At 46.5% G+C, this 24,783-nt stretch overlaps 1 protein-coding gene across 1 annotated transcript; it reads right to left on the bottom strand.

Moving 5' to 3' along the window:
* Positions 1-3: 3 nt before the first annotated feature.
* On the bottom strand, positions 4-24,626 carry PRMT9 (protein arginine methyltransferase 9). The gene is made up of 12 exons (XM_049770030.1): positions 24,438-24,626; positions 22,455-22,603; positions 21,665-21,901; positions 20,506-20,673; positions 17,809-17,911; positions 15,915-16,021; positions 14,407-14,599; positions 12,508-12,691; positions 9,766-10,405; positions 2,508-2,661; positions 506-628; positions 4-360 (listed from the first exon to the last, which is right to left on the bottom strand). The coding sequence occupies exons 1-12, from the start codon at positions 24,624-24,626 to the stop codon at positions 145-147; spliced, it is 2,463 nt and encodes an 820-aa protein (XP_049625987.1). The 3' UTR covers positions 4-144.
* Between the last annotated feature and the right edge of the window lie 157 nt (positions 24,627-24,783).

Genomic DNA, 24,783 nt, shown 5'->3' with positions numbered 1-24,783 from the left:
ACTTTTATTCGTGTCAGTTCCAAGACCCAGGTATCTCTACCTAACTGGTGGGAAGAATTCCATCTTCATGTCCCTTCCAGGCTAGTCCACGGCACTTGGCCCAGCTACCTTGTCGCAGCTACCCCGCGGCCTTCTGGGAGGCAGTCACTGCTTCACTGAGATGGTGACGCTGCTCTTGTGATGCTGGACGCTGAGCACAAGCTCGTCCCCCATTTCCACCTGGATAGGATGATCCAGCACCGCTGCAGCCTGTTTCCAGTGGGAGGCCTCACTCGAAGTGTCCAACTTGATCTCATCATCAAGGTACATGTGATACCAAAAAGGGATGGCGGTGAGCTGTCCAGACTTACAAATGGGAACCTGCAGCAGGAAACCACAACAAGCCGTCAGGCAAAGGGGATGCTGGGTAGTCAGGCTCCAGGTTTCATAAACCTATTTAATAAACCAACTCAAAGAAGAATCAACAGACCAAAGGAGGAATTTCTACTTCCTGGGTCCGAGTTACCTTCACTTCCCGGCTAGATGTGTTTAAATACGGCGTCATCAGGTCCAGGCGCAGGAGCTCCACGGGCTCGCTCAGAGGCACGCAGGGCAAGGCGGACAGATCCAGGAACACGTGGACGGGGACCTGGAAAAGTGTTTATGCCTGAAGGTTCCCAAACATATAGCCCTATTTCCTTTCCTCAGTTGAGAGATTCATTTCCAAAGACCAAGCAAACCAAGGTTTCAACGGGTTAAATAATCTGCTATGGTTTCAGTTATCTAGAGTTTACCTGGATGAAAGCAAAGAGCTACTTAAGTGAAGGCATCCCAAACCTTGGGATAGGCTCCCAAACACAAGGATAGGTTTATGTGTGAAAAAGAATGTGATTAACAAAGTACAAAGTTTTACTTGTTCTTGGTCTGGGGTCACAGCTACTCAACTGCAATGAGTAACTCCCATGCTCAGACAGCCCCAGCCAAACCGGCCCAGGACTCCTGCCTCTCCCTAAAGCTGCACTTCAGGCTCAAAACACCTGTCACTGAGTCTGCTGTCTGGGCCTTCCAGTCTTGCCCTATTGTGCTTACCTACAAGAGCCATGCCCAGGGATGCTTGGAGGCTGTGCCAACTGGGATGGGCCCAGGGCCTTGTGCACCGTCCCTACCCATCTGCCCACCTTGTGCCCTATGAATAGAACTTAATGGGGTCAGAAATTTTTCAAGTTTCAAAGCCATATTCCTCAGACATCAAAGAGCATCTACACATACAGACAGAGTCAGCTGAGTGAATAAAAACATCAACTTCTTGGTAGTGATTTTGCCTCTAGTTCACTCAGCTTCTGTGTGACTAGCAGAGGAAAGACTGAGTGGCTCAGTCTGAGATATGAGCTGACTGAGAGGTAAGACTGTCACTGCCAGTGAAGCATTGGTGACACAGCAGAGAGCAGGACTGAACCATAGTGAGGTTTGTTTTCTCAGGGAGAGAAAGGAAAGGGTACATGGGCAAAAGCCCTGTAAGCTTCAACAAAGGAGGCTATGGCTGAATCCAGGATGCAGCAGCGAGGTAAGGCAGATTCTACTGCACGAAAACCAAGAGGGATGGTGGGAAGGTGTCTTCATTAAACTCCAAAAAGCAAGGGAGGAAACACCTGAAAAAGCATTTTCTCCACAACTGGCATCTGGAAGCTCTTACTCCCATGCTCCCATGGCTGCTGGGACATCTCCTTCCCTCATCCTGTGCTCAACGTCCCATGTCCCCCAACCCATTGGGCTCCCAACAGCTTGTCCATCTGCAGCTGTCCCAGCCCCTAATTTCCCCTGACCCTGACTCCCCAATCTCTCCCATAAGTTCGCTCCCTGCTCACCAACAGGCCCTGCCTGTACCTAATTCCCAAGGCACTTATACCTGCACCCTGCCAGCTAACTGCCACGATGTTAGCCCTTGGCCCAGGGTTGCAGAGCAATCCCAGAGTTGATTTGAGATATAGGGCCAGGTTGGAGTGTGTTCTGCATGTAGCACACCTGGGCCGGATCCTCAGCATGTCATGATTCCCTGAGCATCAAGCTCGGAGCAGCCCGAGCCCATGATGCTTCCAGATGCTGCTTTTACAGGAAGCAAGTTTTTCCCATGAAGCTGAAACAGGCTATTGTTCCCTTCTGGTGGATGAGAACTACACTGATTTTGTTATTAGTAAGATGGAATTCCTTGGCAATTTTCACCCCTCGTGGATTTAATTGTAGCTATGCCTGGCTCTGCTCAAGGCTTACTCCTAACTCTGTCCTAAAGTGTCACTCCTGAAAGAACTCAGGATCATATGTGGTGCCAAGGATTGAACCAATCAAGACTGGCTGCTTGTAAGGCAAGAGCCTTTGCCCCTGAACTATCTCTCTAGCTCCCCCAGTTGTTTCTAACCCACAACAGGCTCTGCTGCTTTGGGGAGCTGAGCGCACCTTAATCCACTGAGCCCGCAGTATCTAGCAGAAGCCACAGAGGGTCAGAGAAGAGGGGTCTGCAGACAGACACTGACCCGGAACTGGTTAATGAAGGGCGCGATGCTCCAACCCAGAGTGCGGTCCTGACCCTGCACAGCACTCTCCTCCAATAGCGTCTGGGACTCCACCAGCAGCCCCAGCATCAGCACGTACTGGGGGAAGATCTTGCCTCCAGACTGCAGCAAGCACCTAGGGAAGAAAGGAAGTTTGATTTTCATTCTTAATTTATTTAAAGAAGCATAATTTATAAAGATACTAAAAACTGGGCCCGGAGAGATAGCACAGCGGCATTTGCCTTGCAAGCAGCCGATCCAGGACCAAAGGTGGTTGGTTCGAATCCCGGTGTCCCATATGGTCCCCCGTGCCTGCCAGGAGCTATTTCTGAGCAGACAGCCAGGAGTAACCCCTGAGCACTGCCGGGTGTGGCCCAAAAACAAACAAAAAAAAAAGATACTAAAAACTGAGTTTTAGGAGTCAACACCAGGTCAACCCCATCACCAGCACTCCCACAGTCGGTAACCCACCACCACCTCCTGATACCTACAGGCACATTACAAAGTTAGGTGGCTGCCAAGTTAGACCTCAAGTTTCCAGTGTTGTTCAGTCAGTGTTTGGGGTTTACAGTTATACCTATCATTCTCCCATATCACCAGTACAAGTTTTTGAAGCCCGGACCCCTTGTTCCGTTTTTCATCTTCCTACCTTGATTTCTTTCCTTCTCTGTCCTTCCCTCTAAACTCTGGGGTGAAGGGTGATTGAGGCATCCCTCCTTGCTACATTTCTACATTTACTATTTTCTACATTTCCTCATTCAGATATTCTAAATAACACAGAAAAGTGAGATCAACCTGTGTTTGTCTTTCTTCTGGCTTCACTCAACATGGTATCTCCCAGTTCCAACCAGGTTGCAGCATAATTTTATCATGGGGAGGAAAGATGTTCCCAGCACATCCTGACTCCCTGTGTTTCACGAATACCATAAAGTAAATCAATGATTTATTTGGTGAATCCACAGTGTAAAGGATGTAAAGTAAAGTAGTAAAGAATGAGAAGCCACATGAACTAATTTTCCATCAAATTTAAAGAGACTGTTAAGCAAGGAATGACAAAAGTAAGCAGTCACCTGGCAGGTATAAATCTTTAGATTCTGGAAGATTCACTGATGAGAGTTGGATTAGTAAAAGAAGAGCTACATACTCTGATTCACCATTACAAATGACTTACTACAAAGGAAAATTATTCTATAGCTTAAGCCAAGTGACCTCAACTCCAGCAATGAGGTACTCTTCCTCAGAAACCAAAACAGCTCCAGAAGCTCAACTGTAAAGCAGTCTCAGACTCCTATAGTCAGTTTATGTTCCAAACCAGAATCATTCCTCCAGGACCAGAGCAATGAATTGTACAGTGCAAAGGTGTTTTCCTTGCATGTGACCAACCCATGTTTAATCCCATGTGGTCCTCTGAGCACTGCCAGGAGTAATTCCCAAGTGTAGAACAGGAGTAACCCCTGAGCATTACCAGGTGTGAATAAACTAAAATCTTCTCTCTAGAGTGTTTAAATTGTGAGCAGTATCAGATCAGTGGTCTTCAATCACTGGTCATGGATCACTGCTGGTGCACAGGTATAAAAAAGTTGAGAACCAATGGTCTACTGCAGCGGTTACATTTGCTCCCTATTCACCAACAGGCCTTGCCTGTACCTGATTCCCAGGGAGCAGGTGCAGAATAGTGTCAGTCAGCACATAGAAAAACACTAAATTAGAGGGGAATATTGGTAGGAGAACAGAGACAGGCAACCAATAAATACTTTATTAAATGCATTATGCTTTCCTATTACTAGTTTAGCATTTTAGGTCCTCTCAGGTAGAAATGGAATTCCATGACTAGTAGAAAAAAACAGCCTCATAATGAAACTACAACAATCTTTCTGGGTTTGTTTTTTTAGTTTTTTTGGGTTTCTTTTTTTTTTTTTTTGGTTTTTGGGTCACACTCGGCAGCGCTCAGGGGTTACTCCTGGCTCTATGCTCAGAAATCGCTCCTGACAGGCTCGGGGGATGCCGAGATTCGAACCACCGTCCTTCTGCATGCAAAGCAAATGCGCTAGCTCCATGCTATCTCTCTAGCCCCTAATTATAGCATATTCTTACACAACCAAAGAAAACCTTTTTTTAAACGAATTAAGTTTAATCCTGAAACCTTGGGTTACAAGACTCCTGATAAAATGCAGTGGTCTCGCTAACAGTGACCAGGCTTCACCAAGCAGGAAGACAGTCGGAGGCGGCAGAGCAGTTGTCTCTGACCTGTTCCCCAGAATCTCATGACCCTCCAGTATCACCGGTGGTGCCCCCACTAAAGAAAACCAAAGGTCTCCAAAGAGAGATAGACACCAGCTGCATTTCTGTTCCTGACTAATCCCCCATCACCACCCCATACACAGAAGGAGCCCACTGCCTGAAGTGAGAGCGCTGGCACTGAAAGGCAGTGGTTAATAGAATTCGACCTTCCAACCACACACTCCATGGGCAGCAGAACAGGGAGAAAAGGACCCTTAAAGCACCTGGGGAGCAGCCAGCAGTCAGGCAGAACCAAATATTCAGCAAGAATAGTGGGTTCAATTCCTAATGACAAGGCAGGCCGAAGACAGACAGTGGGTTCGAACCCTAACCACCAGACCAAAGAGCAGAGGCCACAATGATCTTTGTTCCCGGGATTTGTCCTGAGACTCTGCTGGAGACCACGCAGTGCTGGGATCAAATCAAGCTTTCTTCATTCAACAACACTTACAGCTTGTTGCGCTGTCTCTCTGGCCACTAAAAAAATGGAAGTGGGGGTAAGATCAGGATACATTTGTGGTACTCAGGGGTCCCTCCTAGCAGTGATTGTGTTGTGCCAGACTGAACCCAGGCCTTCTCCTATGTACAAGGTGCTCTGTCCTTTGAGCGCTCTCTAACCTACCTAAGTTCCTGTTGTTGTTGTGAGGGGGGGAAACCCAAAAGTGTGCAGGGTTTATCCCTGGCTTGGTGTCAGAGACGATATGGGGTTCAGAAGATCAAACCCAGGGAGGTCACATCCAAGGCCCTACCCACTGTACTATCTCTCTGGTCCCTAAGATTATTTTATATTTTTTAATAAATTTATCTTTATTTAAACACCGTAATTACAAATATGATTGTAGTTGTATGATTACAGTCATGTAAAGAACACCCCCCTTCACCAGTGCAAGATTCCCACCACCAATTTCCCTGATCTCCCTCCTCCCCACCCTACCCACACCTGTTACGAGACAGGCTTTCTATTTCCCTCATTCATTCACATTGTTATGATAGTTTTCAGTGTAGTTATTTCTCTAACTGCACTCATCACTCTATGTGATGTCATGAGCTGCACCTAAATGGGTAAATGGGGGGAAATAATGGTTGGGACTGAGGCAATAAAAGATTAGAAATGAGCTTTGTAGGGCAGTATCAAGGTCACACTGCAAGATGGATATTATGCATATATAAACTATATGCATATAATGCTATCAATATATATTGTACGCATGAGGGCACTAGCCCCGCGTGGTTTTTGAAATGGAGACCAAGGAGAAAAAAATTCCAGTGACTGTCCCAACATAAACTAGTGCTGCAACGGCCCACCCTCCTCCCAAAGCGCATTCCCATTAGTGTAGGGAGAGGTAGGGGGAAAGCCTGTTGACCCCTATAGAGTCCACCTGGACCAGCGCCCAGGGAAGGCCTGGAGTCCAGGGGTGAAAGAGGGGGACGGCTGGGGGCCTGCCAAGCCTTCCAGCACTCCCCTGGCTAGGGAGAAGGCTTCCGGCATGGGGCCTCCCCAAACCCCATACCTGGCAAGAGCTGGCCTCCAGAATCAAAGAGGAAACCCGGAGCCAGATATCTCTGCCCACCCTCCTCCCCATGCACCTTCCCCTGGGAGTACAGAAGAAGGGGGAAAACCTGAGGACCCCTAAGAGTCCACCTGAACCCACTTCTGGCCATCTGGGCCGGCACCCAGGGAGGGCCTGGAGTCCAGAGGAGAAAGAGGGGGATGGCTGGTGGCCTGCCAAGCCTCCAGCACTCCCCAGGCTACAGAGATGGCTTCCGGCATGGGGCCTCCCCAAACCCCATATCTGGCAAGAGCTGGCCTCCAGAATCAAAGAGAAAACCGGGAGCCAGATATCTGACCGCCCTCCTCCCCATGCACCTCCCTCCTGGAGTACGGATGAAGGGGGGGAGCCTGAGGAACCCTAAGAGTCTACCTGAACCCATTTCTGGCCATCTGGGCCAGCACCCAGGGAGAGCCTGGAGTCCAGGGAAGAAAGTGGGGGATGGCGGGGGGCCTGCCAAGCCTCCCAGCATTCCCCAGGCTAGGGAGAAGGCCTCTGGCATGGTGCCTCCCCAAACCCCATACCTAGCAAGAGCTGGACTCCAGAATCAAAGAGGAAACCCGGAGCCAGATATCTCTGCCCACCCTCCTCCCCATGCACCTCCCCCTGGGAGTACGGAAGAAGGGGGAAAGCCTGAGGACCCCTAAGAGCCCACCTGAACCCACTTCTGGCCATCTAGGCCGTAAAATTATTTTAAAAGGCTATGCTCAGGGGCCGGGCAGTGGTGCTAGAGGTAAGATGCCTGCCTTGCCTGCGCTAACCTTGGACGGACCCGGTTCGATCCCCCAGCGTCCCATATGGTTCCCCAAGCCAGGAGCAACTTCTGAGCATGTAGCCAGGAGTAACCCCTGAGCGTCACCGGGTGTGGCCCAAAAACCAAAAAAAAACAAAGGGCTATGCTCACCATAAACTAAGCTAAAATCTTTTTTTTTTACTAAGCTAAAATCTTATTAATATCCTTAACCTCACATCACTAACAAAACTGTATTTTGCTTTAGATACAAAAAGAAACTATACTATGAACTACACGGCACCAAGGAAGCTGCCAGATATCACTGGAATCACAAATGCGGAAAGTGGAGATGCTCCTCAGACCACCTGTGCCTCCTGCAGTGAAAAACATGTTTCACAGAGACAATTCTGAACAATTCTGAAGAGAAGAACTTCAGTTTCCTCATAATTTACTAAGATTTTAATTTTCTACTGTATTTTCACCAAAAAGCTTAAAAATTCTTAGAAGTGGGCCCAGAGAGATAGCACAGCGGCGTTTGCCTTGCAAGCAGCCGATCCAGGACCAAAGGTGGTTGGTTCGAATCCCGGTGTCCCATATGGTCCCCCGTGCCTGCCAGGAGCTATTTCTGAGCAGACAGCCAGGAGTAACCCCTGAACACCGCCGGGTGTGACCCAAAAAACAAACAAACAAACAAACAAAAAAATTCTTAGAAGTGGAGCCGGAGTGGTGGCGCTAGAGATAAGCCTTGCAAGCTACAGCCTAAGATGGACTGTGGTTCGATCCCCGGCGTCCCATATGGTCCCATATGGTCCCCCCAAGCCAGGAGCGATTTCTGAGCAGACAGCCAGGAGTAACCCCAGAGTCACCAGGTGTGGCCCAAAAAAACAAATGAACAAAATTCTTAGAAGTAAACATCAAAGAGCAAAGCTTTATGAGGTTGACAGTAATTTGTATAAGACAAAAATGATGCAAAAAACTTCTGCACACCCAAAATCACAGTCCTCATCACATTAACAGTTAAATGGGAAAGTGCCCATTAACAGATGGAAAGAAAAGCAAAATGGCATCTATAGGCACAGTGAAGCATTAAGTTCACCTGCAGGTAATGGAATTCTGGGGCAGGAGAAAGGGCACAGGGAGGCCACCAGAGAGGGCTTGATCCCTGGCAAGTGGTTCATGATATCTCCAGACCTAGTCTGCAGGACCCAACACGAATCCTTCATTGAGGTTCACTAACCCCAGTCCTGGACCACCTGCCCCCTGGTGAGAAATTAGCCCTCCACTCACCCAAGGGAATTCGGGCATGTGCTACATGCAAATGAACATGAGGACAATACATTCAGTGAAGTCAAGTCACAGGGCTTGGAGGTCACTCAAAGGGTTGGAACCCCAAGGTCAACACCAGCATCACATGGTCCACACAGTCAAGAACCGCCACAGTGAACCCCAGCACCAAACTGAGAGTAGGCCCCAGCACCATAGGGTTTGGCCAAACAAGCAAAACAACACATGCCAAAACAACAAAATATTGTGCAATTCTTATATGAGGCAAAAACTAGCAGAGTATAAGGAGGGGTTTTGTTTGATGGGTCATTTGGATTTGACTTGAGGAGAAGAGTAAGGGCAGACAATGCTGCATAGCATTATGAAAGCATCTAATACCACTGCAGGGAAGTCTTAACACAGCTTCCATGGTACTTCAGAACTTGAATTGAGAAAAATAAAAACCAGGGGTCGGGGAGATAGCAAAGTGGTTGGGCGTTTGCCTTGCACACAGCTGATCCAGGACAAATGGTGGTTCGAATCCCAGCAACCCAGATGGTCACCTGAGCCTACTAGGAGTAATTTCTGAGCTGTCGGGTGTGATTCCCTCCCCCCCAAAAAAAGAAAAACCTGGGCTGGAGTGATGGCACAGCAGTAGGGTATTTGCCTTGCACACTGCTGACCCAAGATGGACCCTAAATCGATTCCTGACATCTCATATGGTCCCCGAGCCTGCCAGGAATGATTTCTGAGCCCAGAGCCAGGAGTAAACCCTGAGCACAGCCAGGTTTTACAAGGTAAATGCCGTTGTTGTTGTTGTTGTTGTTGGGCCACACCCAGAGGCACTCAGGGATTACTCCTGGCTCTGTGCTCAGAAATCACACCTGGCAGGCTCGGGGGACCAAATGGGATGCCAGGGATCGGCCACGTGCAAGACAAACGCCCTTTCTCTGGCCTCTACAAGTTGATTTCTATCAATTCCGTCAAACCTCATCTGTTAGAAATTCAGAGAACTGAAATGCATTCCACATAGCCCTCCTTTTAGAGAGGAAACCAAATTTCAATGAGTTCGGGAACTCAGTGACAAGTCTGAGCTTAGAACTGGACCCTCTCTGCTCCCTGTGTTAAAATTTACCAAAGTGCTCAATAGTGTGTTGATAAACATTCCCAAAGCAGCTCCCCTTCATGGAACAATGTGGGGCTTCCCTTAGCAAGACAAGGGGCCAGGTAAGAGCTCAGAGGACTAAAGCACATGTTCGATACACAACCTCCAAAGGAACTCTGAGCACCAAGCCAGGAGCAGTCCCCAAGCACCACTGGGCATTGCACCAGAATCAACTAAAAAGCTTAAAAAGAAAAAGTGCATGCAAACAATATACAGTGGACTCGGTGTCTCCTCTCCACAAAGTCCTACCTGGATATGGCCGCCTTCTCCATGATCTCCTGCTGCAGGAGCCCCGACGGCTCCACCACATCCAGTATGATGATGCTCCACAGCTTGTCGGATCTGGGCCGCTGCAGCACAGCTGACTCATCCTCCACGTGCCTCAGCCAGAACTCCAGGGTCTCTTTGGGAAAGCGGTTGGCCTCAGAGATGAGGTCGAGAGTGAGGCGGTGCTGGTCCTTCTCCACAGAGCTGTAAGACTTCACCTGGCCCAGGGAGCCGGCAATGAGGGGCAGGAGAGAGAAGCCTTCAGACACATCCAGCACGTAGAAAGGCTCAGGGACACAGGCTGCAGGACTCTCCTGAGGTTTCTCTGGGCTGAGTGAAGAGAACACTCTGCTCATGGCCCGTTTAAAGGCTTCATGATACAGGGTGTTATTAAGCAGAGCGATCTCTGTGGACTCCAGCATGCAGGTGTGCTCCCCAATGCCAGGCCCATGAGTTTGCAAGTTTGCCAGGGCACTGCAGAGTTCAGCCTCGGGAGCGCTGGGACTCCTCCCCATCTCCATCTCGGTCTCTGAGCGGCACACACAGAAGCTCTGGATCCGTAAGTAGCAATCCTGACACGACGCCTCCATCATCACGCGGTCCCCAGGCTTGACCCGGTGGTCTTCATTCCATGGCAAGAAAGGGAAATGAGAACCGGTGAGCTCAAGTGCTGGAAGCCTGGGGACCTCACCCAGTCACTCCCGGTTCAGCTTCTCCATAACCCTTCTATCCCATCTCAGGAACAGCACAGCGAGTGAGCCTCAGAATTGAGTGTGCTCGAGTTTTTGTTTCAAGATGGAGGGAATACAAAACCACCATTCCTTCAGCTTGACTTAAAAAAAGAGAAGTTAGACAATCCAGTAAGTCAAGAGCTTAATGAAGAGAAGCCAGGAGCCACACTAGGCACCCCACAGGTACATCACAGACCTTGTGGGGCAGTCACCAAGAAGGGCTGTGTCCCCCAATTGCAAGAGGGGTCCCTTGGGTATGGGACACAAGAACAATGAAGCAAACTGAAGTTCTTCTGGCGCCTCAGGGCTGGGGCCAGTGCTCCACAGACCATCTGCACACAGCTCTGCATTCAAATCCCTGCACAACAGCTCTATTCACCACTACCAAGAGCAACCCCTAAATAATGCCAAGTAATACCCAAAACTACAAAATGCAGAAATCGATGTGAAACTCAATTTATTGTAATAGGAAAATGTTTAAGAGAAATTATTCCTAAAGAACACAACAGCATGGACCAGAGCAGTAGTACAACAGGGAGGACATTGCACATGGTTGACTTGACTGGGTTCAATCCCCAAGACCACCAAGAATAATTCCCCAAGTGCAGAGTCTGGAGTAAGCTCTGAGCACCACCAGTGTGCCCTGCCCAATTGCACTCCCACCCCACCCAGAAAAAGAATGTAGAAACAGGCCAGAAATGTAGTTTAGCAATAAGGTAACCAACTGCCTTGTCTGTATCAAGTTCCAGGTTCTATCTCCAGCCCCAAAAACACATCACAGAAATACTCAATAGAATCCTGGGCTTAACATTCCAAATGTTGAGTACTCAGACCTTCTTCCATGCTAGGAATTTAGAAACCTGAGGAAGACCACATCCAACAATTATAAAGCTCTGAGCATAACCAGTAAAGCAGGTCAGGAATGACAAGGAACAAAGTTGAGAACCCAAATCTCCAGCTGACTTCAAAGCACCATCCAGGCCCAAGACAACAGAGATTCTGGGGCTCGGAGGTCTGTCAGTGAGAGCCTAATGAGATGGACATCCATCCCTCCATCGTTCCCTTTCTCCCTCCACTCAAGCCATTCCAACAACACTCAGTTCTGAAGGGCACGCTGAATTGTTCAGTGCTTGGCCTGACAATGGCTTGCTGCTCAGATCCTGCAGTGCTGGGAATCATCAGGGCCACCAAGGCTATATCCAACTTGTGCCCATGAAGCCACAGTGCCAGAGATAGAATTCAGGGATTCCAGACACCAGGCCTTTGAGCTCTCCTCCACAGTAGATAGTTGATCAATGACTAGCCAGTGGTCCTCAAACTATGGCCTGTGGGCCACATATTATATTTGTATCTGTTTTGTTTCTTCATTGCAAAATAAGATACATGCAGTGTGCATAAGAATTCGTTCATAAGTTTTGTTTTTACTATAGTCAGACCCTCCAATGGTCTGAGGGACAGTGAACTGGCCCCCTGTTTAAAAAGTTTGAGGACCCCTGGACTAGACCATCTTGGAATAGACCATCTTTTTCTTTCATGCCTACTGGAACTGCTGTGAATTCCTTAGCAGCATAATAGATCACTAGTAAAAGCATGTGTCTACCAACAAATGACTTTTAGTACAAAACTTCGCAAAGGAAGCACCGAGACTACTGAGCTCTGTGAAACTGCAGTCTTGGATATATATGAGCTGTGAATCCCAGGGGCTCCAGGAAGCTCCAGATAGTGGTCATTGGGACTCCTACACAATGATGCAGACAAGAGACAGACTTTCTTTCACCTGTTGATAATCAATACAAGAAATGACCTAATGGTACTTTGGGGCAGGATACAGCAGAGCTGAGTTTGGTCTCTCTCCAACACACAATAACTCTCTGAAATAGCCCTTCAGAAGGAAAAAGCCATTCTGAAGGGTTCCTACCATCTCCCATGGCTGGATCCTTCCCACCCAAATCAAAGTAAGATTCAACAATTGCCTGCACCAGGTGAAACCCACCTGTAAGGTCCAGTACCGGGTAAACAGCTTGTTCCCAGCACGTCTCCTCACTAGGACTCGTGGACAAACTGTGCTCATCATCAAGGTGGAGGACGAACCAAACCACAATGGCATCCAGGAGGCCCCTGTTCACCACAGGAATGTCCAATTTACATGGGGGTTTGGTCGCAAGACTTTTGAGTTCCTAGAACATACATGAGAGTGAGAGGATTTTTTTATGTGAATGGAAACAAATTCCAGTCTCATCTCACCCCCCTTACTCAGAGTTATCAATCCTGCCAGTGTCCTGAAGGGAACACTGAAGATGCCACCAAGGCAACGAAGCTCTTCGTGAAAAGCCCGGCAGCCATTAAAAATGAGGCACATGGGCCGGAGAGATAGCACAGCAGTAGAGCGTTTGCACTGCACGCAGCCAATCCAGGACCAACAGTGGTTGGAATCCCAGCATCCCATATGGTCCCCCGTACCTGCCAGGATCAATTTCTGAGCACAGAGCCAGGAATAACCCCTGAGAACCACCGGGTATGACCCAAAAACCCAAAATAAATAAAATAAATAAATAAAAATGAGGCACAGGCTGGGGAGACAATACATGGATTGACGCATGCCTTGTACACAACCAAGCCGGGTTCGATTCCCAGCACCTCGTATCATCCCCGTCCTTCCAAGTGACCCAAGTATAGAGCCAGGAGAAAGCCTTGAGCACCACTGGGTGCAAAACAAAACAAATAGAAAAACCCACACTTACTCTTTGACACAATTTCTGGCATATTCTTGAAGAAATTTGAGTGCCAAAGTAATAGGTAACTGTTTTACAGGGTGAGTGTGAAATATTTTTGAAGTCTGTGTGTTCTTGTTGAAGATGAATGCCAAATTTTTTTTTAAAATATGTGTGTTCGCACACGCGCTATTGTTGAAGAAATATGAGTGCCAAAGCAACTGCGTTCCATTTGGTCCTCAAGTGCCCATCAGGAGTCCTTACTGAGCATGGGAATCAGCCCAGAGCATAACTGTATGTGGCCCAAAATAACAAAACAAAAATTGTAAACAAACCAAAACAACCTACCCAGGAGCAATGAGCAGGTACTCTTCAACCTGGCCATTTTCAGAGAGGAATGGTGTGGACCCTTCTCAGCTGATACCCCAGCAACTGTACACAGCAAGCCCTAAGGTTTACAGTCTCCTGAAGCTTGATCCACAGATACACACAAAATCACAGGGTTTGCCTGCCTGATCATTCAACGTGGCATCAGGGCAGAAACATCAGAGGGCAGGCACTTCTCTGAAGCCACATGCCACACAATGCCTGGACAGGAAGTCCTGGCCCCCCCAAGGGCACTGCAGTAGCCACAACCAAATCCTCCCCCTCCCCCCCCAATGTACAGGGAACTTCCTAACACACCTTGGGGAATTTTTTCTTAGTTTTTTAAGTAAATAATTTCAGGAAAAAATTCTACTGTCTAATCACTTACTTTATATTCAGTAAGTGGAAGCCCCAAGCAAACTCATAAGTGCCTTATGCATTATTTTAGGCAATGCATTAAAAAAAAAATTTTTTTTTTTTTTTTTTTGGTTTTTGGGCCACACCCGGCGTTGCTCAGGCATTACTCCTGGCTGTCTGCTCAGAAATAGCTCCTGGCAGGCACGGAGACCATATGGGACACCAGGATTCGAACCAACCACCTTTGGTCCTGGATCGGCTGCTTGCATGGCAAACGCCGCCGTGCTATCTCTCCGGGCCCAATGCATTAAATTTAATGCTAAAAATATCTACTGAGGAGCCAGAGATGGTACGGCAGGCAGGGTGCTTGCCCAGCACATGGTGTGCCCTGGCTTGATTCCCCCAATATCATGTCTGATCCCCAAAACTCTCTGAGAGTAAGCTGTGCTCCACTTCACCTGCAGATTGTTGAAGTTGATATGGAGGATCTCAAAGTGCTCTGTCAGTGCCAAGTAGCCCCCAGGGACCTGGCTCATCTTCTCAGTCGTGTATGGTTCGACTGTCTCCTCAGTCTCGGTAGCTGTGTAGGATGGACTCCGAAACTTCACATTTTCAGGCAGACAGACACCAGCTAGGTCCTTGCTCCTTACTCTGGCGAGAGGGGAAAGAGAAAGACTCAACTGATACCATCTAAGATTGAATCCTGAAGAAGTAAATAGAACACTGCACTGACAAATCTTCAAAACACAACTACAAAACAAAATCAATAACTATGAGAGAAGGAACAGAGGGAGGGAAGGAGGGAGGGAGAGTGGAAGAGGGAGAGAAAGAGAGAGAGAGTGAATGAGAGAGAGAGAGAGAGAGAGAGAGAGAAGGGAGGAGGGGGGGAGAGAAAGAGAATGCCAGGAGAAATAAAGCTAAAATTGTCACACAGAAAATGTTTCATCTAAAATTCAGTCCGACTTAACAGTTTTCTGTATGACTCTATCACACATCCAAAGAATACGCTGTGTCAAAAGTAATCATCAACTGAAAAATAAAATACTAGTTTCAAATCAAAGTTCTGGGTTTAGAGTGATAGCTTAGTGCAGAAGGTAGGGCATTTGACCAACATATGGCTGACCCAGGTTCCAAGTTCAGCTCCCCCATAAAATCCCGAGCCTGATAGAAGTGATCTCAAGCATAGAGCCAAAAGCCCTGGTGGGCCGGAGAGATAGCATGGAGGTGGGGCGTTTGCCTTGCATGCAGAAAGTCGGTGGTTCGAATCCCAGCATCCCATGTGGTCCCCTTAGCCTGCCAGGAGCGATTTCTGAGCATAGAGCCAGGAGTAACCCCTGAGCACTGCCGAGTGTGACCCAAAAACCAAAAAAAAAAAAAAAAAAAGGCAAGCCCTGAGTACCTCCATGTGTGACACCCACCAAAAAAAAAAAAAATCCAGAGAAAAGGAAAGAGGGAGGGAGGGAGAGAAAAGAAGGGAAGTGGGGGAAGGAGGGAGGGAGGGAGGGAGGAAGGGAAGAGAAGGAAAGGAAGGGAGAGAGGGAAAAGGAGGAAAGGGAGGGAGGAAGAGAAAAGAAGGGAGGGAAGAGAAGGGAGAGAGAAAGGGAGAAAGGGAGGAAGAAGGAAGGAAGGGAGGGAAGGAAGGAGAGGAAGGGAGGGAGGGAGGAGAAGGGAGGGAGAGAGGGAGGGAGGGAGGGAAGAAGGAAGGAAGGAAGGAAGGAAGGAAGGAAGGAAGGAAGGAAGGAAGGAAGGAAGGAAGGAAGGAAGGAAGGAAGGAAGGAAGGAAGGAAGGAAGGGAGGAAGGGAGGGAGGGAGGGAGAAAGGGAGGGAGAAAGGGAGGGAGGGAGGGAGGGATCATGCATTTACAGATCAAGATACCAAAAATTCTCATCTAAATAAGTACTTTACTAAGTAGCCTATAAACCGTTAGTCTACTACTTATAATTGCTATTTTTAAACAATATCCTACCTATGGTGTCTTCTTATCTCTGTACATTCAACTGCCATGCCAAGCATAACAGCACTTGCTGGTATAACTTTTCCAAATTTTTCACAATCATCATGACCACCTATGGTCTAAAAACATAATAAAAATAATGATTATATGCAAAAATATGCATGTGATGAAAATACTAAAATGCTTTAACAATAGTGCAGTGGAAGCTGGTTAAGAATTCTTTTTCTTTAAAGTTTCTTTTGTTGTCATAGAGATAGTAAAGGAGCACATAAGGTCTCCAAAGCTCCACAAGAGGTTAACTCCTGAACATGGAGCTAGGAACAGCCTTGAGCACACTGCCAGGTGTGGTCCAAAACAACAACAATAGTAATAACAACAATAATAAAGATAAATTTTAATTAGGCTTGAGTTGAGTCTTGTCTTACAAATTACACTGTATTACACTGTACACCTGAAACTAAATTGTATAGCAATATACCTCAAAAATATTTGTTTTTATTTATATAGTTTGTACACGCACACACATATATATATGCATTCATATAGATACACATATCTAAAAAGGCAGACTTTCATTTCCCAGTACAAATATGGAGATGGGGTAAAGACGAAAGACTACAGAAATCACTACTTATTGAGGGAGATTTTAATAGGTAAGCCCAATTCACCATTACGTATTTGAAAATAAAAACTACTTTTTGATCTTTGATTAATTTTTGTTTTGGTTTAGTTTTTGGGTCACATCCGGCAGGGGTTATTCCTGGCTCTGCACTCAGAAATCGCTCCTGACAGGCTCAGTGGACCATATGGGATGTTGGGAATTAAACCAGAATCCTTCCTGTGTTGGCCATGTGCAAGGCAAACACCCTACCACTGTGCTATCACTCCGGCCCTGATTAGATATTTTAAAGCCAAATCACTATGATAGCTGGTTTTCACTTTATGTTCAAATCCTTTCATTCAGAATATGTATGAATAAAACGAATCTTCAACTTGTGAGATACAGTAGAGAATTTTAACACAAAATATAACTTGACACCAAGAGTTCTACCCAATCAATATACTGCTTGAGTTCCCTGACACTTCACTCCCTCTTAGTAAATTGCCAAAACATTTAGCAATGGCTGGAGTAATAGTTCAACGAGTAGGGTGCTTGCTCTAAAGCGGCCAACCTAGGTTCAATCCCCTCACTGGGTGTGGCCCAACACCACAACAACAAAAATTCAAGCAGTGGGCTAAGGAGACCGCTCAAAGGGCTGGATTGTGTCCTCTGCATGCAGGAATCTCAGGTCTGAGTCCTACATCACAGGGTTCCACAAGCACAAGTTGTCCCTGAGCACTAGTGAGTGTGGCCCAAACACAATAGATATAGGAATGTGGGTGCCACCCTTTCTCAGTACTAGGAAAGAATTCTAGGGAGTTCCTCCACAGAGGGACCTTACTCTTAATTTTCAGTTCTCCCACAGAAGAGTTTTGCCTGTTGGCCTAATCCAGCACATGAGCATACAATACAGCATGTTACTGATTGTTTCCTATTTCTTTCCAACTACTCAGTACACTTTTTTGTGGGAGTGCTGGAGATAGAATTCAGGACCCGTACACATACAAAGCAAGCGCTCTACCACCGAGCTACATCCCAACCCAAATCTAGCCCCCAGTGCCCGGAGTGACCATCCTGACAGTGGGACGCATTTCCTGATACTCTGCAAAGACAGGCACTCAATAAACAGTTCTTGAGGCCTAGAGAGAAGAGAGCGTAAAAGTGCCAGCCTTGCATGCAGCTGATTCCTATTTAATATGAGCACCACCAGGTGGTGGTCCTAACACACACACACCCCCAAATTCCCCTTCAATAAACAGCTATGGAAATTATGAACCAAATATAAGGGCTTTTGTGCTGGCTTACCTTGGATGGCAAAAGTAAATGTTCCCATGCATGAATCAAACTCTCCACAATTCCTTCTCCAAATAAACCTGCATCGACAGTTTCTGTTACAACTAGGGACACTCTATAGAATGATTGTTTAAAGATACAGATGTAAGTAAGATATCATGTTGCTCATACTGCTGTCAAAGCTGAGAAGGAAGAGGATGTTATAACACAGTGCGCACAGCAAAGGGACCATCTGCATGAGGGACCCCTGGGAACCCAAGAGGCTCAACTCCAAGTGCTGCTCCTCTCCTTCTACAGGCATTCAGGAGAACAGCTTCTCTCCCAAGGATTGAATCCTATGCAAGCTCCCTCCTTAAGACTGACTGACTGGACATCTAATGCCAACGCTGTACAACAGCCAGGTCCTTAGCAAGTTGAATCCTATTTCTCAATTTTCCTTTCCTTTGAAATAGCAGATCCTAAGTAAGAAGGCCTCCTTCTCAGATTTCCTTTACTACTCTCCAAGATTCCCCTTTGCTGATTTTGCTTTTCACAAGAGACTCATCCAAAGAGCTCTGGTCTGTCCTTTTCTAAACTATTTTGATCAAAAATACACTAAATTTCACCCTTCTCGAAATCTCATCAGCACTTACTGCTGGCATCACCGTGTGGTTAGAAAATAAAGGTCGGGTTCGTGTGTGTGTGTGTGTGTGTGTGTGTGTGTGTGTGTGTGTGTGTACACATATGCATATATATACACACATTATACATATAAAATATATATATTACTTTACTTCCTATAATTGTAGGTCCCTTGAGGATAGAAACAAACTGGTATTCCCCACAATGTCAATACCAAATACAGACACAAAATGTCCGCTATTTCCAATTGCATACATTTATAACATGGATGGGATTTTAAATCATCTGGTTCAGCATCATGGAGTCTCTAGAGTAACTTCTAAAGGTCAAACTAAATTAAAAACCACAACTGTATTACATTCTTTTGTACTACACTTCTGATTCAAAATCTACCTTTGATTCATGCTAGTTCACAAAACATGAAGTTTGTGTCCCATCAAAATCACATGCTAAAGCCCTAAGCCCAGTGTACCTATTTGGAGATGGAGGTCTTCAGGGTATAATGGGGGTAAAAAGGTTTTAAAATGGTTCTAAAATAGGTTCTAAAGATGAAGGCCTCATCCACTGTCAGTGTGTCCCCAAATGAAGAGACACAGAGAGTCTCTCCCCTCACATGTACAGGGCTACTTCAGAATATCGTTCTCACATCAAAGATAATCTGACTCCCAATAGCAAACTCAATTATTACCTAATGTCCCATCCAGATTTTGGACTTGTCTACTGAAGTGATAAATCAAAGTGCTCTACATATCGTTTTTTACTTCCTGACAGGCTCATAATCTTGGTTTCCTCACACACACACACACACACACACACACACACACACACACACACACACACACTCACACACAGGGATGTAGTCAGTGGTGCCAGGGAATGATCAATGACCTAGGGAGAGAGAAAAGGACCAATAACCTACGAGGAGGTAGGGAACTAACTCCAGAGAGTAGAGTGCTAGCACCCGGGGGTGAGGGCCTCTCATCCACATGTCGGAGAGCGATATCCCTTTGTGTGTGGGACTTTGTTGTGGTAGCCAGAAGACTGGGTCAGGCCCTGCCTTGAGAATATAGTGGGATGGCTTTCAAAGAACAAATACAGAGGTCACTAAAGACCTAAGTTGGACACACACACATACAACGTAAGAGGTTGACAGTACAAAAAGCACCTCTCTCGATCTGAACTGAATTTAAATAAGAGAAAACAGACTCACAAGAGGTGAGTCTAACATTGCACAGGAAATTCTACCTCTAAATTGACAATTGAGTCGAGTCAGACCATCTTTTCCTACAGGGGCCAAACCTAGTGGTGTGGGGTCACAGGGGTGCCATACAATGTTGGGTACTGAATTCAAACCCCTCCCAAGAAGATTTTTAAATCCCTTCAAGCTCTAAAACTTTATCATCCTTGTGATATCTCTCAAAGAAAACATTAAAAATTAAGATTTATGAGACAATATTGAAAGCATTTTGAGTATTTGAAAGCCCAGATCAAAATTCATTGATAACCAAAATTCCCAAAATTTGCCCAAGTTTATTAGCACAAAACGAGGTAAGTTCATCAAGTTACTCGAGCTTTATTTCCAGGACCTTTTTTTTTTTCCATAAATATTGACCACACAGGAGAAATTAACGAAGGTCAAATAACTTGATAAAAATCAGATTTATCTCTTAAATTCATTGCCAAAATTATTTTCAAAATCTTTCATTTTCAGAGGTAGTAGAGGGTAGGGCACTTGCTTTGCAGAGGGCCAACCCAGGTTTAATCCCCAGAATCCCATATGGTCCCTCCAACACTGCCAAGTGCAATTTCTGAATGCAGTGCCAGGAGTAAACCCTGAGCGTCACCAAGTGTAGTCCAAAATCAAAAGCAAAAAGAAACCTTGAATTTTGTACTTGATAATGGCCTTATTATGAAAACCACACTTAAGCTAACCTCCTCCATATCTCCATTTTCACAAAGAAAATCTGTTTTATGCTAAATTATTCTATAGTTTAGAAAAATTTTAGTATTTTTTTGTCTAAAATATAAAATATACTAATTTAAAAATGAAACAGTGGTATATAATGCTGAGATCAGAATACATAATACCTTTCAGGAATGTGTTTTGGAATTTCTATGTCCAGCGACTTCATATGCAAGAGTTTGATATCTGCTTCCATCTTATTGGCTGCCACAACATCACATGCAAGTTCATACATGGTCTTAGATAACTCACAAGCATACACAGAGTGTGCACCGGCGTTTTTAGCAAACATGCTACAAGGGACAAAAAAAATGTTTCATCAAGAAAAAATAATCCACATATTTTCCCCAAATTTTATGGTGTATTACAATACTTAAATGTGGAGGTTTTCTTTAGTCATTTAACACAATCCTTGTTTATTCTACATTATACAAAATGAATCAGTAGTCTAATGTTGAAATAAATCATATAATAAAATGGCATCCACCCCATTAAGAACTCAAAATTGTCATGAAGAACACTTTTTTTACTTTTGGTATTTGGGCCACACCCAGCAGCGCTCAGGGGTTTCTCCTGGGGCTCTACGCTGCTCTACACTCCAAAAATCGCTCCTGGCAGGCACAGGGGACCGTATGGGATGCCGGGATTTGAACCATCTTTGGTCCTGGGTCAGTCGCTTGCAAGGCAAAAGCCCTACCACTGTGCTATGTCTCTGGCCCCATGAAGAACACTTTTTTTTTTTTTTTTTGGTTTTTGGGCCACACCGGTAACGCTCAGGGGCTACTCCTGGCTATGCGCTCAGAAGTTGCTCCTGGCTTGGGGACCATATGGGACGCCGGAGGATCGAACCGCAGTCCTTCCAAGGCTGGCGCAGGCAAGGCAGACACCTTACCTCTAGCGCCACCGCCCGGCCACCCCATGAAGAACACTTTAACTGAAACAAAATGCTGAGACAAGCATTCAGCCAGAAAAGTAATAAAAAAAAAAAAACCCTGGAAATTCAGTGTTCAAGATTTCAATAATATCTTAGTAGTTATTCACTTTGTGTGAACTAAGAGTCAATGGAAAATACAGTACCACTTGTGAGCTGAGAAAATATAGTTCAGCACTAGAGCATTTGGCCTGCATGTGTGAGGGGCATGGGTTTAACGTTTTATTAAATGGCAACTGACAACAACAAAAAAAAAACAGTAATTATGACAAAATAAGATAGTAACTTTAACATTTCACTGTTTAACATTTGCTTATAGCTACATAAATAAATAAAACAAAGGAACAGCAAACCTTAATATTCCAGTTCCTGTTCCAATGTCCAGAACACTTTTTGCCCCCAAGTCCACTGCCTTTCGGATCGCTGCATTATAAACTGTATTCCTCTTGGTGTCGTTCAGCATGATGAAGTGCCAGCGTTCCACCAACCAGTTGGCAACACGGTAAAAATTCTCCTTTGCGTCAGTGAAATCAGGATTCAGCTTCACTGCTTTATGAAAATACCCAGCTGCTTCATCTCTAAAACCCATCCTAGAGTAAAAAACATAAACAAAGTATTCCTCACTGGACCCCAATCTTAGTCAGAAATAATCTCTGCCAATAAGTCCCTTGTTAAGGTTTTGATCTTTCATCTTATTTTCCTGAATACAGCTGACTGCAGCAATAAAAGTAGGAAAGAAAAACTATCCAACCCTCCAGAACAGTACTTCTTTGCTTCTCAACTACAATCATCAGTGCTCAGGGCTTACTCCCAGTGGTTCAGGAAATAGAACCAAGGTCAGCACTATACAAGACTAGGCATCTTAGTCCTCTCCTTCTCTCTCTCCTCCCTCACTTACATTTTGTTTCCTCAACAAAATGTAATCAATCCCAAAGTCTAACACATTCAAGGATAATATCCTACTACTAAGCTACATGTCGACCTGCTATCCCTGTGGCAGGGATAAACTCTCCTCACTAGTCAATCCCTCCTTACTCTGATCCCTTTAGGTCATACATAGTTCATGAATTTTCCCTTTCAAATTAAGAATATGACCCTAATCAATTGAAGATTATTTTTGACAATACTGAATACGCTCCTAACCTGAAGAGATGCTCGCCCATACTATTGCAGATGACTTCATCTTCGGGAAACAGTTCGAAGGCCTGCTCGTAGCAGCTGAGTAAGTCCTGTGTGCGATTGAGAGCATCGAGCTCCTCGGCCCATCTGAAGAGCGTGTACTGAAAGGTCTCCTGGACAGAGAGAACAGACACTAGTCAGGAATATCAGTGTCGAAGACAAGGCAACACTGGCTGAAAATTCCACAAAGGAAATGCATCCCAAAAGCATTTAATTGTATTTCGCGTTAACTGGCCCTGTTACTAACAAATGCCAACAAATGCACAGTGAATTAAAACTATCATCTCTAGAGCCAGAACTCTCAACATCTGAAGGTCAGTCCACTCAAAACAACCTCCATCTTGTGCTGCCAGTTGACAAGGTCTGCCCCCTCCTTTCCCATGGGCTGTTCAGTTTGAAAGTTTGTTCTCTTTCCTCATTCATCTCCAACACAGGATTGCAGTCCTCCAAAACAAAGGATTTCCCACCCAAAACATCAACAGTGATGAGGCTAAGAAACCCAGGGTAAATGAACTGGTGTGGAGAGAAGCCCCAACACTTGCAGATGTGACCCTCAAACAAAAAATAATGCATGAGGGAGAAATAAGGCAGGTTGGGGTGGGGGGTGGGGTTCTCTAGCTTTGGGCAAATGAGTGAAGCGAGGCCCAGGGTAAGGGGCAAGTAGTTGCTCCTGAGCAATAGTACAGTGGGCAGAGTGCTTGTCTTCCATGCGGCCAACCAGGTTCGATCCCTGGAACCACACGGATAGGTGTCTATAAAAAAAAAAAAAAAAAAAACCATGGAGCCGGGAGAGATGACACAGTGAGTAGGTAGCCAACAATGCGGGTTCGATCCTCAGAATCCCATACTGTCCCACAGGTATAACCGGGAAGGAGTAACCGCCTGAACACTGCCGGATGCATTCCAAAAAAAAAAAGTCCCCTCCCCAAAATATTAAGCTGTAGGGGCCGGAGAGATATAGTACAGTGGTAAGGCGTTTGTTTGCCTTGCACGCAGCTGATTCGAATAGACAGTGGTTCGAATCCCGGCATCCTGGAGTCACTTCTGAGTACAGAGCCAGGAGTAAGCCCTGAGCGCCGCTGGGTGTGACCCAAAAACCAAACCGTTAAGCAGTAAAACTGAATATATTTTCTTTATTTTTAATTTTTTATTATTTATTATGGAAACAAAGATGCAAAGAAAGAGGCCAAGGTAAAGTTACAGTGGGAAGACAATTACCCATCAACAGAATTCTCGGAAGAAATCCCCTTGCTGACACCTTAATTTTGAACTTTCAGCCGGAGAACATTAAGAAAAATAAAACAGAACCCATGCACAATTACGTTGCCCCTCAAGTCCCCAGATTGTAGTACATTACTGTATAACATTTCTTAGAAAACTGAATATTTTAGGCCCGGAGAGATAGCACAGCGGCGTTTGCCTTGCAAGCAGCAGATCCAGGACCAAAGGTGGTTGGTTCGAATCCCGGTGTCCCATATGGTCCCCCGTGCCTGCCAGGAGCTATTTCTGAGCAGACAGCCAGGAGTAACCCCTGAGCACCGCCGGGTGTGGCCCAAAAAACAAAAAAAGAAAAAGAAAATAATGAAAAGAAAACTGAATATTTTTTCAAAGACCCAAGTCACTGGGTGTGTTTTGCATCTGCAGGGGCCACAACCGGCTGTGCTAGGAAATCAGTCCTAGTGGGACTCGGTGGGGGGGGGGTTAGGGGGGGCCTAGCCCGATAGAACCCAGCTCGGCTGCGTCCAAAGCATGCAAGCGCCCACCAGGGCTGCACAGCCCCTCCAGCCACCGCAGGGCGTCCCGATCGGAGATCAGAGATCGTCCGGGGGGGCGTCACCCAGATAAGGGTCCCAGACGGGCTGGAGAGGGAAGACCCTCCCGGACCGCCTCTCTCTCTCTCTCCCTCCCTCCCTCCGTTCACGGCGTCTCTCCCGGGACGGCAATCACCTTCACGCCCTCCTTGAGCTCGGGCGCCAGGCTGAGCACCAGCAGGTAGTGGGCGTAGGCGGTGCCGAAGTCCTGCGCGCCCAGGCAGTGCTCGGCGCTCTGCAGGGACCGCGACACCAGCTCCTCGCGCCCGGACGCCCCGCCCCCGCGCCCGCCGCCCCGCCGGGGCCCGGGCCGCGAGTTGGGCATGGCAGCCAGCGCCGCACGCCCGCGCTGGGAGACGGGCCGACGGAAGGAGAAAACCGTCTCGACGGCGGCCCTCGTCCCGCCAGCCGCGTGGGCGAGACAGCCGATACCGGAAGGTTCAGCCCGCCCGGGTAGCGGAGAGAGAACGCGTCCGTCGCAG

Source organism: Suncus etruscus, chromosome 3 (genome assembly GCF_024139225.1).
Source record: "Suncus etruscus isolate mSunEtr1 chromosome 3, mSunEtr1.pri.cur, whole genome shotgun sequence".
Taxonomy (NCBI): domain Eukaryota; kingdom Metazoa; phylum Chordata; class Mammalia; order Eulipotyphla; family Soricidae; genus Suncus; species Suncus etruscus.
This window is presented reverse-complemented; position numbering and strand designations above follow the sequence as displayed.

What these genes read in the sequence shown, in the direction of transcription:
- PRMT9 (XM_049770030.1), bottom strand. Translation starts at nt 24,626, where the DNA reads ATGCCCAACTCGCGGCCCGGGCCCCGGCGGGGCGGCGGGCGCGGGGGC. An exon ending in ATGGGCGAGCATCTCTTCAG is followed by an intron (nt 21,902 to 22,454) that starts GTTAGGAGCGTA and finishes TTTTTACTCTAG; the next exon opens with GATGGGTTTTAGAGATGAAG. An exon ending in TCAACTTCAACAATCTGCAG is followed by an intron (nt 12,692 to 14,406) that starts GTGAAGTGGAGC and finishes TGTATGTTCTAG; the next exon opens with GAACTCAAAAGTCTTGCGAC.